The sequence below is a fragment of the Indicator indicator genome, chromosome 9 (genome assembly GCF_027791375.1).
Source record: "Indicator indicator isolate 239-I01 chromosome 9, UM_Iind_1.1, whole genome shotgun sequence".
Lineage (NCBI taxonomy): Eukaryota > Metazoa > Chordata > Aves > Piciformes > Indicatoridae > Indicator > Indicator indicator.
In genome coordinates, this window is record NC_072018.1 from 12,813,022 (window position 1) to 12,826,912 (window position 13,891).

Below are 13,891 nucleotides of genomic sequence, written 5' to 3' on the forward strand. Positions count from 1 at the left end.
ACTGTGTGATGCTACCTATGGGAGACCACTAGATGGCTGAGTGAGCAGATGCTGTGCAGAGGAAACATTTTTATTGTGCTTATAAAAGAGCTGTTGAGCTGGCAGACATGTTCTGCTCTTCTACATATAGACAAAGGTTTTCTTCCTCTCATCATGAAAAGCCCTGGGATCATTCATAACAAACTAAACGTGTAGCAAAAGGTATCAGTGATAATCATGATCTAAGCCAGAATGGCTGGTGGCTTTGTTTTCAAATACTGAGTTTTTGTATAAATTTATTTAATGCTGTTGAAGAAGGAAAGCTTCTCCTGGCATGTAAATAAATGCAGTTGTTCTCTATATTAGCACAATGGAAAAAATGTTAGAATAAAATGCAAAAAATCAAAATGTATCAAAACCAGAAAGGCCCTCTCTCCTAATGTGTCACCCTATATTGAATCTGAAAGATTGAGTCTGAGGAGATAAACAAGTATTTTCTAAATTAAATTAGCAGGATAGCAGCAATTAGATATCTGCTCTGACAACATGCAGTAATTCAGAAAGAGAGATTTGAGTTCCCAGTGCTTTCCCACAGCTCTGTTGTTACTCGAGAGGGGAGAAAGTCATGAGACATGAGGAGCCAGTGGCATCCACATCAGTTTTGAAACCAAATATTTTTTTAAAAGAAGATAGATGCTCTGTGGGCATTTTTGTTTTACCTGTCCTTAATTTTTTTTTGGTTTTTTTTTAACTTGTCTTCATTTTAGGGTATCTTATCTTAATGAGATAGTATCTTAGTATCTTCTCCTCATCTAATATGCTAGACAACCCTTGTTTCTATCTATAAAAGACAAAGTCAGAACCCATACCAACCCTATTTTTCACAGAACCTCAGACTCTGCAGAAACTGACACAAGGATTGTTGCAACTATTCTACTACCTAAATTTATTTAGCAAAAAGATAGGTATATGAAATCTATCTGCAGTGAAGGAACTGTGAAATTTGAATGCCTTTACTCGTTGGCAAATGGTGTCCAAAAGGACTTGTTTGGGTGCCCCACCTCCCTGGCTCAATTTTCTGATGTTATCTCTTCAAGCATTGATTGTTAATGTTAAATAAACAAAGAAACAAAGATTATTTGATGCTAGCTGATTTTTATTACTCTAATCACCCAGACAGGTGTCAGGACTGGAAACAAGAATTATGCAGATGTTAGCTCAGAGATATTCACCTGTCACTGAATAAATCAGGAATATAAAGACAACAACAAGAAAATACCTTTGGAGATTTCCCCTTTTTTATTCCAAATTTTGTATCTGTGTTCTGGGTGGCAGGAGGGGAAATGGAGAGTCTCCCCTCTTCACCCAAACGTCAGATTAGCCATTCAGGAAGAAATCTACTTTAACAGCATTAATGTTGTGTAACAGCATCATGCTATGTGTGGGAGGGGGCTCAATGCTTACAATTTATACAGGAATGGCAAAGCATTTTGTCATTCTTCTAGGCAATCAGATTCCAGAAGAGGTAACAGTTTGCTGGTGTGAAGCTGAATTAACAATATCTTTCTTATTTTGACAGAATCCTGATATGGAAGTCGATGAAAATGGGACGCTGGATCTAAGCATGAACAAGCAGAGGCAGCGAGATGGTTGCTGTACCATTTTGACACCACTGGAGCCAATGTCCCCGCAGCGGCAAGCCGTGATGAATAACCGGTGTTACCAGCTGAATGAGGGGGACTGCTGGGACTTGCCAGTGGACTACACTAAAATGAAGCCCAGCAGGATAGATGAAGATGATTCCAAAGAGATTAATGTATGTCTTTTTCATCTATTAGTTCTTGTTGTGATCTAATTTTGCTAGCTCATTACATTTCTGGAATTTGGAGGGAAAGAGGAAACAAAATTAACACATGATAAAAATGGTGGATTTCTTACCAAGAAAGAACTTTCTGCTGGCTATTCTTTAGGACTTTATCATGCTGGTGCACATTAACCATAAATGTGAATCATGTTTTCTAACAGTATTATCTTGTTAACAATATTTTCTGCAGTAAAGATATTTTGCTATATCCAGATCGCATTACTCTGTATAAGCAAGTTGACATAACTGCAATGCTGGGATAATCAGCTCTCAAGACAAGATATTATCCTGAATTTGAAAACCATGAATGATGTGCTGAGTGTTTGAAAGCATGTATTACATAGAAATCAATTTAAACAAAAGCAGCAGAGTATAATTTAAGCTTTCAACTGTTTCAGCTAATCTTCTTCTGGAATACTTACGTACTCCTGATAGCTCTGTGTGTGAAAGGGTCTGTATTAATGAACTACTTCCTTTCAAGAATAAAGGAAGGAATATTAGAAATCAGTGCTACCGTTCAATTCAGAATACCAAGACAACAGCAAACCCCCTTTAAAGCAGAAGAGGCAAATAAAGAAAGTAGGTCAGAGAATTTTACTTTGCAAAACTTAGGATAGCCACTGAAGAGGTCTCCAGACAAGGTTTGATGATGATGCTTTTGTTCATCGTGTTTTAATCCTTATCCATCCACTGTGCAGTTCAGAACCCTGCACCCAAGGCACTTTAACTGGATGGAGACTTCTAAAGATTGTTTTTTTTGGTTTGGTTTGTGTTTGTTTTTTTTTGTTTGTAACAGAAAATTAGGCTAATCATTTCTGTGTAACACAACTCCTTGTTTTTTTTTAATTAACACCTAAAAGTATTTTCGGCAACTTTGAAACATGCATTTGTTTACTGGAAAGGTGGTCAGCTATTGGAATAGGCTGTCCAGGGAGGGGGTGGTGTGACCATCCCTGGACATCTTCAAAAAACATGTAGACATGGCATTTTGGTTTGATGGCCAAGGTGATGTTGGGTCGGTGGTTGGACTTCATGAACTTAGAAACCTTTTCCAACCAAAACAATTCTATCATTCTATATTACAAAGGAGCATTTTCACTAAATACAAAATGCGTTTTAGATTTGGTGTTAACTACAGGCATGCTATTAATGTCACTGAAGTTAGGAAGAAATCTGTCACTACCAAGGAAATGTGTGGTAAACCAGATAGTATAGCAGGTTCTTTGCAATAGTTTCTACTGTGGTGTTTATGGCACCATCTGCAGGAATCATTAAATCAATGCACTCAGCCACTTCATCCCTGAAATAGACTTTTGTGCCTTTCCGGACACATCTGTGATGTTTATTATAAATTATATTGTTCCATTTTGCCAGCAGATCCATTGAGATTTACCCGAGAATGAGATTCTGTGTATAGATGTTAAGATTGCTCTTGTTTCATCTTTGAGATGTTCTAAACCATTGAAAACATTATTTAATATGTGGGGCTTTTTGGTGCATAAGATACTTTTTCTTCATTGCTCTGTTTTGCAATGACTTTAGGAAAAAAATACTGATTCTCTTAAAGCAAAATGGTAGGACAGTTGGAGAAAATGCATTCTTTTCCTTTTATATTTTTTCTAGTTAAATAAACTCTAATTCCACATACTGTAGAATATCCAAAGTATCCAAATATTATTTTAAAATATCTAAAAATAGCTAAATATCAAAATATCCCAAATATTATTTTAAAGTGTCCAAAATATCCACACGTGCAAATATCTGAATACCATTTAAAAATATCTAAATTATCCAAATATCCAAAATGTCCAAGTACTATTTAAAGGTTCAATAGATGAAAGAATCCCAAAATAATTTCATGACTTTTCTCTGGCAGGATAGAATAAAGAAGGAGAAAACAACTGGGCATGTAGCACTAAGACAAAGGGTAATGGTTTTAAACTAGAGAAGGGTAGATTTAGACTGGACATTAGAAAGAAGTTCTTTACTGTGGGGGTGGTGGAACACTGCAACAGGTTGTCCAGAGAGGTAGTGAAAACCCCATCCCTTGAGGCATTCAACATCATATGTGACAGGTCTCTGAGCAACCTGATCTATCTGGGGATGTCCCTGCTTATTGGAGGGAGGTTGGATTAGATGACCACTAGAGGCATTTTCCAACCCACTATCTTCTCTGATTCTGTTATTTGCGTTATTTTGTGTCAGTTGTGATCTCACCTAGGTGAAGCTAACATGTGTGTATTTGCCTGTAGCCAGAAGATTTGGATCCTTTCCAAGAGGCACTTGAAGAAAGAAGGTATCCTGGTGAAGTTACAATCCCAAGTCCCAAACCCAAATACCCTCAATGCAAAGAGAGCAAAAAGGATTTAATAACGTAAGCATAATGTGAGGTGAAATTATTTTTCTCCTTTTAACCTTCTCTCTGTCTTTTTTTAAACAAACAAGTACATATACGCCTTGCAGTATGAGCATGCAACATTTGCAGCATATAAATGTTTCGAACTGCCAGTTAAGTAAAGTGATAAGCTAATGTGTATTTGCTTGTTCTTAATGATGCTATATTGTATTGAGCCATTTTCATTTAAACCTGTTCATTTTGCAGCTTTTCAATTAGGATGCTTAAAAACCCCTTGCAGTCATTGCAGCTAAACTGGAAACAATGAAACTTTTAAAAGCCTATTTTTTTTAAACATACTTACTATTTTGGCTGTTTTTGTTTTTGTTTGGTGGCAGATGTCCAACACCAGGGTGTGATGGGAGTGGTCATGTGACTGGTAATTACGCCTCACATAGAAGGTGTGACTTCATTTTTCTCATGGTGGATTCTGTCTTTTCAATTTATTGTTTTCAGCTTACCTCAACAATGCTGTCAAAGTAAAACGTTGAACTATGTGTTAACCCTTTGAGTAATATATGTTGATCTTAAAAGCATGCTAATTTGTGTGTTGTATAAACGTCTTTTATTTTTAAATAGATTACTAAAATTTCCAAAGTATCCTTAAGCGCTTAAGTAGTTAACCCAGGAATCTGCAATACTGTTTCTTTGTTACATTTTCCTAGCTCTTAGAGAAACGAACAAACAAATAATAACATTTGCAGTATGTAATTTTGGACGTAATGTTGATAACTAAATATATTCAGAGGGTTAACTATATTACAGAATTCAATATTACAGCACTTGCCCCATCGCTTTTCTGCATTACAAACTTTTACTTTTTAATTTTTATGTTGTGTTTGTTTGGGAGTGCTCAGTTAATGAGAAGATTAACTCACTTGTATATCCTGCCATGTCTTACAGTTTATCTGGCTGTCCTTTGGCTGACAAAAGCATTCGAAGTATGCTGGCCACAAGCTCACAAGAACTCAAGTAAGATATAAAGAACAAATATTTTCTTTATAAACACTTATTTGACTACAAATTGCGTATATTTGTATCAGAAATTAGAAACACTGTGTGGAGAGCTGCTGCAGAAGGGTATGATCCTTTTTGGAACATACATTGAAGTCTCTAGAAATTCCTGTATAGGCTGGCTCTATACATAAGTCTGCTGACATAGTTTTCCTTTTCATGTATTCATTAGGTTAAAAAGTCAGAACTGCTGGAATTTCATCTAAATACTTGAATTCCTGTTCCTTTTTTTTTTTTTTTCCTGAACATTTGAGTTTGCTAGTTAGAACAGAAAATATTCATGCGATTAGACTGATGAAATACTTCTGACTGCACAACCAGTCAAGTGCTGGAGTATCTCAGACATAAATTAGAGGGAAAGCAATTTGTTTTTCCCTAATGCTTGCATATTTTTTTTTCCCAGGTTTGTATCACTGTTAACAGCTTAATGCATTTTCTCATTTGGCTGTATTTTTTAGTGTTTCCTTAGTTATTGCCCTACTTAAAATGCATTCTTTACAGGTCCTTTCAGTTCTTTGAAGTGACAATTGTGAGCAATGAAAGTTAGAGAATGGTGAGACTTAGCTTTGTCTTCCTGCACCATATTCTCAAATGCAGCTCTCTATGTGGAGGAACTATAGCATTTTGCTAATGATATGAGTTGGTTCTGTTGTTAACATGTAAAGATATTCACAAGTAACAAGGGAAAATTGGGTAGGGAAAGTAGGAATGGATAGTTTATGCTGCCATGCTTAGCAGGATTCTGTCTTTACATATATGAGTGCCTTAAACAGCATTTCTTGAGTTTAGTATGTTCCCTGATGAAAAAATACCACAAACCTTGATGTAAAGCATGGGAAAGATAATAAAGCAATCATGAGTAAGCTACTGAGGTAAGATTACTCTCTAGTCTTAGCTACTCTAGTCACTGGATGCCAGCAATATAACAAAATTTACACCCAATTGAAAATAACATTTTGAAACCATAAGTTTAGATGGTGCTGGTATATGCTGCTAGAAGGCTATGTGATATGTAAGGGGAAGAAATGTACCTGATATTGGGGAAAACATGTAAGTACAAGCAGAGTAAGACATGAGCATATAACCCCAGAGAAACTCAGGTTTGGACCTAGATTTTCGATTGGGATGGGCTGAGGAAATTTAATCTCATAAGCAAACACAGATAAGACCCTTGGGGCAGCATGAGTGATACTTTGAGCACATACTTTGCTGCTCTTAGCCTTTATAAAGTTTCCACTTGAAACCCTAGTCATGTCTCATGACATTTTTGGATAGAGAGAATTTCAAGCTTTGCTTAAGCTAAGAGAACAAGCTTAAATCCTATTTAAAGTTACATTTTTAGGTTCTGAATAGATTATTTACTTAGCATTTAGGGTAAATTCTTATCAGTTATCGTTATTGAATACATCAAAGCTCTGTTGAAGTGAATTCAGATGTTAGGAAATATTAACACTTTAAACAGGCTAACTTAACTCAGTTCTGTTTTGCATTTTCATTACAAGGCAGTCCACTTTCTGATAAATGTGTTTCCATAGGATAGCAAAGTAATTTGTGGCATGTGGCATACAGTACTTCCCTCAAACTGTACTCTCAAGATACAGCTACTAATTCACTCACATGTTTATCACTACCACTGCATCTGAGTATTTCCAAATTAATTTATCTTGGTTATAAAGGAATTAATTATACTCTGAAGTAAGTCAGGGTTGGTATTATCCCCATTTTAAAGTCATAAAAACTTGAGCATGTAATTTTGATGGCTCAGTTAGAGACTCCTGGGGCTCAATTTCTCAGAGTCCTTCATATTGTAGAGAAGTGTACATGTTCAAAGCAAAGTACCCATAGAATCTGCTTGGAGCTGTGGGAGTTCAGCAGTTCTATGTGATGGGTGATTGACCTTTTGTGAAAATGGATAAACTCTACCAAAATAGTAGGACATAGTTTAGTGTCCCAGAACAGTTGTGGGACTATCCTTTCTCGTCTCTTGAAACTCGGATCAGTCCCAGCTTCCACTTGGTCCTGTTTTCCTTCATCATTTTTTTCTCCACTGCTCCATGTCTCAAGCTCCTTGTCTAATCAGCCCATCTCCTGCCTTCATCACATTTATATTTTGATTGTTCTCTATCTCTACATCCTGATGAAGTTGGTATGGAGAGAGAAATAAAGCATCTTCACATTTCTCACATACATTTGAAAGCAGGGAAGTTGGAGTCCTATGGACGGCAGCATTCTTTATACAGCTCTCATTTACGCTCTTGTTCTCTGCCTAAGATGGAAGAAGATGTGATCATGTAAATGATAATATGTATGCACAAACCAGCTAAACCAAAGCTATACAAGTGATTTTGATGTGGGAATTTTTAAGCTGTGAAATACTTCATTTACATCTGTTATATTTCTGTGTGCAAGGTCTGGGGGTATGATTTCCTTGCTTTTAAAAAGAGCAAGCTGAAAAGAAGCAGAAATTCCATAAGGTGGAATCACACTGGATCTCTGACAGGCCACCAACCGGCATGGGAATTTTTGATATCCACTGCATAGGTCACCTAAACTACTGTGGTAGCAGTAGAAGGCATAATAGTCTGAATGGACTGACACCAGGAAGAGGTGGGGAATGTTGCTGGAGTGTTTCATATGTATTTGCTGCCAGTAGAAGAAAAGTGAGAGTCAGTAACCTTGGCTCCTGCCCCAGGCTGTAGAGAAAAAGGCATACACATTTTTTTGCTTATATCCCAAGTCGAGATCCCTTCCGTCCTGTTCCTACCAATCTGTACTGTTCTCATCTCTTCTTCATCTTGTTCTGGTTATCAATGTACTTGTTTCCAGTCATCCATAAAGATTTCAACCTCTGTAAGATTTGTGGCAAATACTTATTTAATATGTGGGATACAGAGAATAATTGATAGTGCAGTAGAAGAATTGATAGTGCAGCATAAGGATAATATTTCTGAACTGGAAAGTTTGGACAAATTTCATATATCTCTTGCTTTTCCAGGCATAGTTTATGCAACAAGTACAATGTCTTTGCTGATAAGGCTTTTATAGCGCATTTCACCAATCCATGATCACCTGTGTGCATTGTAAAACACACACAAGTTATTTATATATAATGCAAAATTCCTAACTGGAATTTTGACGACACACTGATTCTTTATAATCCTCAACTAAACTATAAAATAGCAGACGCTTCAAATAATATTAATGAATAATACCTTTCAGATAATATTCATAATCCAAATAATAAGAAAAGCTGAAAAGGTTAGAGGAAACTTTATTTTGCATAAGAGCTATGCTCACTGTATTGTCTTTTAGTAGTTGTGGGTCCACGGAATCATAGAATTATGGAATCAGTTTAGTTAGAAAAGATCTTTAAGATCATCTAGTCCAACCATTACCTCATTCTACCACATCAGCTGCTAAACCATGTCCCTCAGCACCACATCTCTGTTCCTTTTAAACACCTCTAGGGATGGGGAATCAACTATTTCCCTGAGAAGCCTATTCCAGGCTTTGAGAGCCCTTTCACTGAAAAATTTTCTTCTAATATTCAACCTAAACCTCCCCTGGTGCATTTCTTCTCATTCTTTCACTGGTAGCTAGGTAGAAGGGACCAACAGCCACCTCACTCCAACTTCCTGTCAGAGAGTTGCAGAAAGCGAGAAGGTCTCTCCTCCCCTCACCCTCCTTTTCTCCAGACTAAACATCCCCAGCTCCCAGACTCCTCACAAGACCTGTTCTCCACATTTCCTCCCTCGCATTCCCCAGCTTCCAGTATAGTAATGTTGCAGCTTTCAATTATTTTTTTTAGGGTCAGCATATTATTCCTTGCCACTCATGTTTCTCGTCTGTAAGGCTTCTTGCTCAGGTTAACCATGCAGATTGTAATGATTTTCCACTTTCCCTAAAGCTCAGGTGGAAGAATGAGTCTTTGTACATAGCTTATCAGTAGACCAAAGCAGTTGCACAGCCTGATCAGCGATCTCCAAACACAAAAAAATCTTCAGCTTTAATTCTCAGTTACTGCTGCTGGCACAGAGAAAGAGGTCAGCAGCTTTAAGGGCCTCTGAAGAAATTAGTATCTGGCAAGAATCCAAACTTTTCCAGCATTAAGATTAGCTTTTCCAGCATTAAGATTTTGGTTATAGTAGTTGTGAAAAGCAACTAAGTTTTCAAAGACCAGAGGACACTTTATTTATGAGTAAATTTAACTATGGTGGAAAAGCAATTAATGGCTTACCCAGTGACAGCTACCAACAGTAAAATACTCATAAATTAAATCCAGTTTAATATTCTGCAGAGGCTTTTCCTTATCAATTTTCTTTATTTACTCCTTATCATAGGAGATTTCTCCAACAGTTACCTTTACTTCAAAACTGTAATCCCATTGTAGCATTATAAATACTATATAAAAGGCAACGATTTGAAGCACTTTAAATCTTATTCAAAATTAAAATAAAACTACAATTAATTGCCATTTTTAAAAGGGCACATTTTGATTAGCAGTCAACCAATCCCAGACAAAATGCAGCATAATGACTGAGAACGTTTCTACTCAATGTACTATCAACATGACAACCAGGGATCCTGGGTACCAAAAGCTCCCAGCAAATGACAAACTCAGTTTTACTTTGTGCCACTTTGATGTAAAAATAATCATAGTTTTTCAATGACTGCAGGTAACTAACTATCAGCTTGGTCTGCTGTAGAACTGTCTATCAAATTGTCAATATTTATCCTTGTTCCTTTGGGTCAGTTTTCTGCCAGAAAATCCCATTAGAGCTTAGAATAAAGAATATGAAATTTAGAAACATTTGAAGGTCAAACAGGTACCTCCAAGTCTGGCAGATGCTTACCTGATGTGGTGGTAATATGCCCAGTCCTTCAGTCCCAAAGTACCTGTGTCTCTATGTAGATTTTGCACATCCTTGTTTTCCATGGTGGACATCTTTGGGTTGTATAGTATGGAGTACACTTAAAGGGAGGAGTACAGTCTCATTTTCCTCTCCACAATGAAGCCTGAGAGCTTTTCTTTTCCACATCTCTTCTTTACTCAGATTGAGAAGCTCCATCTATTTTTGCATATTTTCCACACTGAAGTAAGAGTTGGAGTTTCTGGGCCTTCTTCTTTCCGTGTCACTCTGCCCTAATTTCCATATTTTCACTGGTCATCTTCTACTCTTTCTCTATTCCTCCTTTTATCCTTGTCTCCCTGTTCCCAGACATGTCATTTCTAACAGTGTCTTCTATTCAGTTCATATGGAAAAGTAAGCTTCACCAAAGCTCTCCCTGTGAACCATAACTCCTCTAGAAAGATAAACTCCATGCAGTGCATTTTTTCCTAGATAGACAGGAAATCCTTACTGCATACTTTTAGGGAAATTCTTCCATGTTCATATAATGTGAAATATTCACTTTTTATTGGTATAATTTTACTGCAGTTTGCTCAGCATGAAGTTTCAAATGGGAAGAAGGAAATGGAGAAACTTGTGTTATTTTTATTCTGATGAATATATAAAACAAAATATTATCAGGAAAAAAAATAACATTTTCGTTCTCACTTTAGTCATCTGTGGAAAAAATAAGCCTCCTCCAAATACAAAATTTAAATGCAGAAACAAAAATTAATAGGAGGTATCAGTAAAACACCACAGAAATATTGCCCTTTTTCAGATAGAGAACCAGATTATTCTCAGACATTGACTGGTACCTATATTCTTTAACTTTTGATAGCTCTCCCAATGTACACTCACTTTCTGTACTCAAATCAGTTATTTCTGCAGAGATCTGTTTAGCTGCTGTACCTATTTTGTGTTTGCCATTTGAGGTGTTTCTGATGTTCAGTGCCTGGATGTACATTTGTTGCTTCATGTGCACAGGAGTATTATCCTTTACCCTGCCTAGCCTTGCCTGGGCTTACCTTCACTTCCCTTCCCTTCCCTTCCCTTTCCTTTCCTTTTCTTTCCTTCCCTTCCGTTTTCCTAGAGATCACATCTGTCCTCCTCTATGTCCCATTATATAGTTTCCACTCACTGTTCTGTTTCAAAATTACTCTTTGTTGCAAAAGGAATAACCATTTCCATTCTTATTATCACTTCCCCCCCCCCCTCCCTCGCCCCTGTTGTTTGTCCTCTTTTTATTTTTTTTTTTTAATTTTATTTTCCTACATGGAAAACTCACTAGAATTTGTCATCACAGCTGTTCTTCAATACTGAGGTTGTTGAGCCTAGTAAGTAATCTTGTGTTATAATGAGATACTCCTTTGATGATAAGTATGTATCCTTTGAATCTGCAGGTGCTTTTTTTAAGTTCCCTTATGTTTTAGGTAACTTTTATTTACAAAATGTGATTACAAGGACCAGGAGTGATGTATTTGGAGTAATGTTAGAAATTACTAGTGTGAGTCATTTGCAAATTGTAGTGTTTTGTTAACTTATCTGCAATGTTATGGTGAAACAAACTGTGGGCTTTAATGTGTTATTAAATTGCAAGTTAGTGTGCAAGTCTAATTTAAATTATTAAAAACAAAACCAAGGAACATAGATCCCCAATAGTAATTCACCCATAAGGAACAACCTTTCCCGTTTGGTTCAACTAGATCCTTGGGCCAAGTGAAATCAGGAATCTCATGTGGTTTCAGTGGGTTTTTTTTGCATTTTTGTTTCCTGTATTTATTGCAGATTTCCACTTGGATACCTTATCTTTGATGGCAGCATGCATGCCTGGCCAGAACAGAACACCTTGGGCTCTGTTCCTGCACTTCTCAATACTCAAATGGGCACTGTAGGTTATACCTAGCATTTCCAACCTCATGTTGTGTGGTGTTATGATAATGTCCTTTGTATAGAAACCCATCATCTGCAGCAACCTCATCTCTGTAGTCACAGTGAGTTTTACATATGGAAGTGACTGGGCTTTTTTCTGTTAGAATAACTCATTCAGACTCTGGTAAGGTTGAGTCATCCCATTTTTCTCACTTAAGTTTGTCAGCTTTTGTCTCCAAAATGGAAAACACTTGAGTTCTGTTTACCTAAGTCCCTTCATCATTGTTTTCATGACTGAGAGTAGTTGTAAAAGCATGTTCTCTCTAAAAAGCTCCTTGAAAGCCATCTGCATACCAGTACCTCTGATGCTGTGAACTGTTCCATGCAGGCACAAAACTGTTTGCATGAAGCGCCTTGCAGAATCAGGGCCTTAGTCAATTTGCAATACCATGAAATGCTCTGAAATTAGAGGCTTCATTTGTATGATGGCATTTACAATACCCATATAATTTATGATCTCTTTCTGTACATACTGAATTATTTAAAACAAACTATATTATGAGATGTACTGTTTTAGTGTTCAGATTTCAAATCGGGATTAAAAGCCATTTGCCAGTTAGCTATCACCTGAAAGAGTCTCAATTCAGATAAATGTTCACTGAATTAGAGTAATTTTTTTTCCAAAACAACCTTTTGACTTAAAAGTCCAAACTTTGTTTTCAGAGGGAATCTAAGTGCTGAGTATCCACGTCTTTGCAACTTCTATATGCCTAACTTTGAAAGTGGAATTCAGTGTCTGCAGTAACAACTTAGGCAGTTTTGAAGACACAACCTTTAGCTCCTAAAGTCTCCACCAATCACCAAATATTTCAGTGTGAATTTTTATTTGACAGTTCATTTTAACTTTCAAAACTTTTCTTGTCAGTCATTTTAGTGCCATTCTGTGCAGTCCCTGAGAAGCTATTCTGAGAGAAGCACCTAATTGTGATTATCAATGAATTTGCTTAGTTATGTTAACATACCCAATGAATCTCACTAAGGCCTTCTTGTCTTGAAGTCTTTCCATTTGTACAGTTCCCTCTGCCTTCCTTGGGTTTGGTCATACTTCTTTGTCATTGAATGTATTCTACTTATTAATCTCATTCAGCCTGGCATTTGCTCATATTCAAGGGTCTTTTCTCTGGCACAATTTGGTTATTGTGCGAACTCCCATTGTGACGTTGATCATTTTTGCTTCAAATCAACAGATCATAACCAACTGCTCATTCCATCCAGATCTGCAAAGATCTGCAACATGATGCTGTGGTATATCCCAAGTGCTGAGGCAATCCCCATGGGAAGTTGCATAAAAAAAGGGAAAGGAAAAGTGCAGTCTTTTGCACTTTCTGTGTTTGGTCAGACTTGCCAAAACCCTTTAATATATACCCCAAAATAAAAGTTATGCTACTTAAAATCTTAAATATGATTGTCTGGATCCTCAGATGGTGTAAATTAGCATAGCTCCATTGCCTTCAGTGGAGTTATGCCAAGATACAGCAGTGATGATCTGGGCAGATGCCCTCAGCCACTGTCTTGGGTTAGCATTCATGTTTGATTGCCTTCTTTATACCTTTTGAAGTTATAAAATCCCTTGCATTGTTTGGTTTCCTAGAATGACCGATTTCTAACTCAATTACTTGGTGTCTCTAGCTGCACAGTAACATCTGATTTTGCCATGCAGTTAAATTCACCCCTTTATTTTTTTCAGTGCTATTGGGACTTTATGTGGCACACATTTTTTGCAATACTGTAGTACCTATATCAATGTTTTTTATCTCTAAACTATCCCATATACCTCATAAACACCTCATTGTAATATTTTACAATATTTTTTGTATT

At 36.8% G+C, this 13,891-nt stretch overlaps 1 protein-coding gene across 4 annotated transcripts in view; it reads left to right on the top strand.

Annotated features, from left to right (window-relative positions):
* MYT1L (myelin transcription factor 1 like) overlaps positions 1–13,891 on the top strand; it is a 131,692-nt gene that overhangs the window by 74,435 nt on the left and 43,366 nt on the right. For all 4 annotated transcript variants that reach the window (XM_054383856.1, XM_054383857.1, XM_054383854.1 and 1 more), the window contains exons 11-13: positions 1,559–1,795; positions 4,096–4,217; positions 5,142–5,210. In XM_054383856.1, coding sequence (XP_054239831.1) covers positions 1,559–1,795; positions 4,096–4,217; positions 5,142–5,210 — 428 coding nt within the window. The remainder of the gene's footprint in view (positions 1–1,558; positions 1,796–4,095; positions 4,218–5,141; positions 5,211–13,891) is intronic.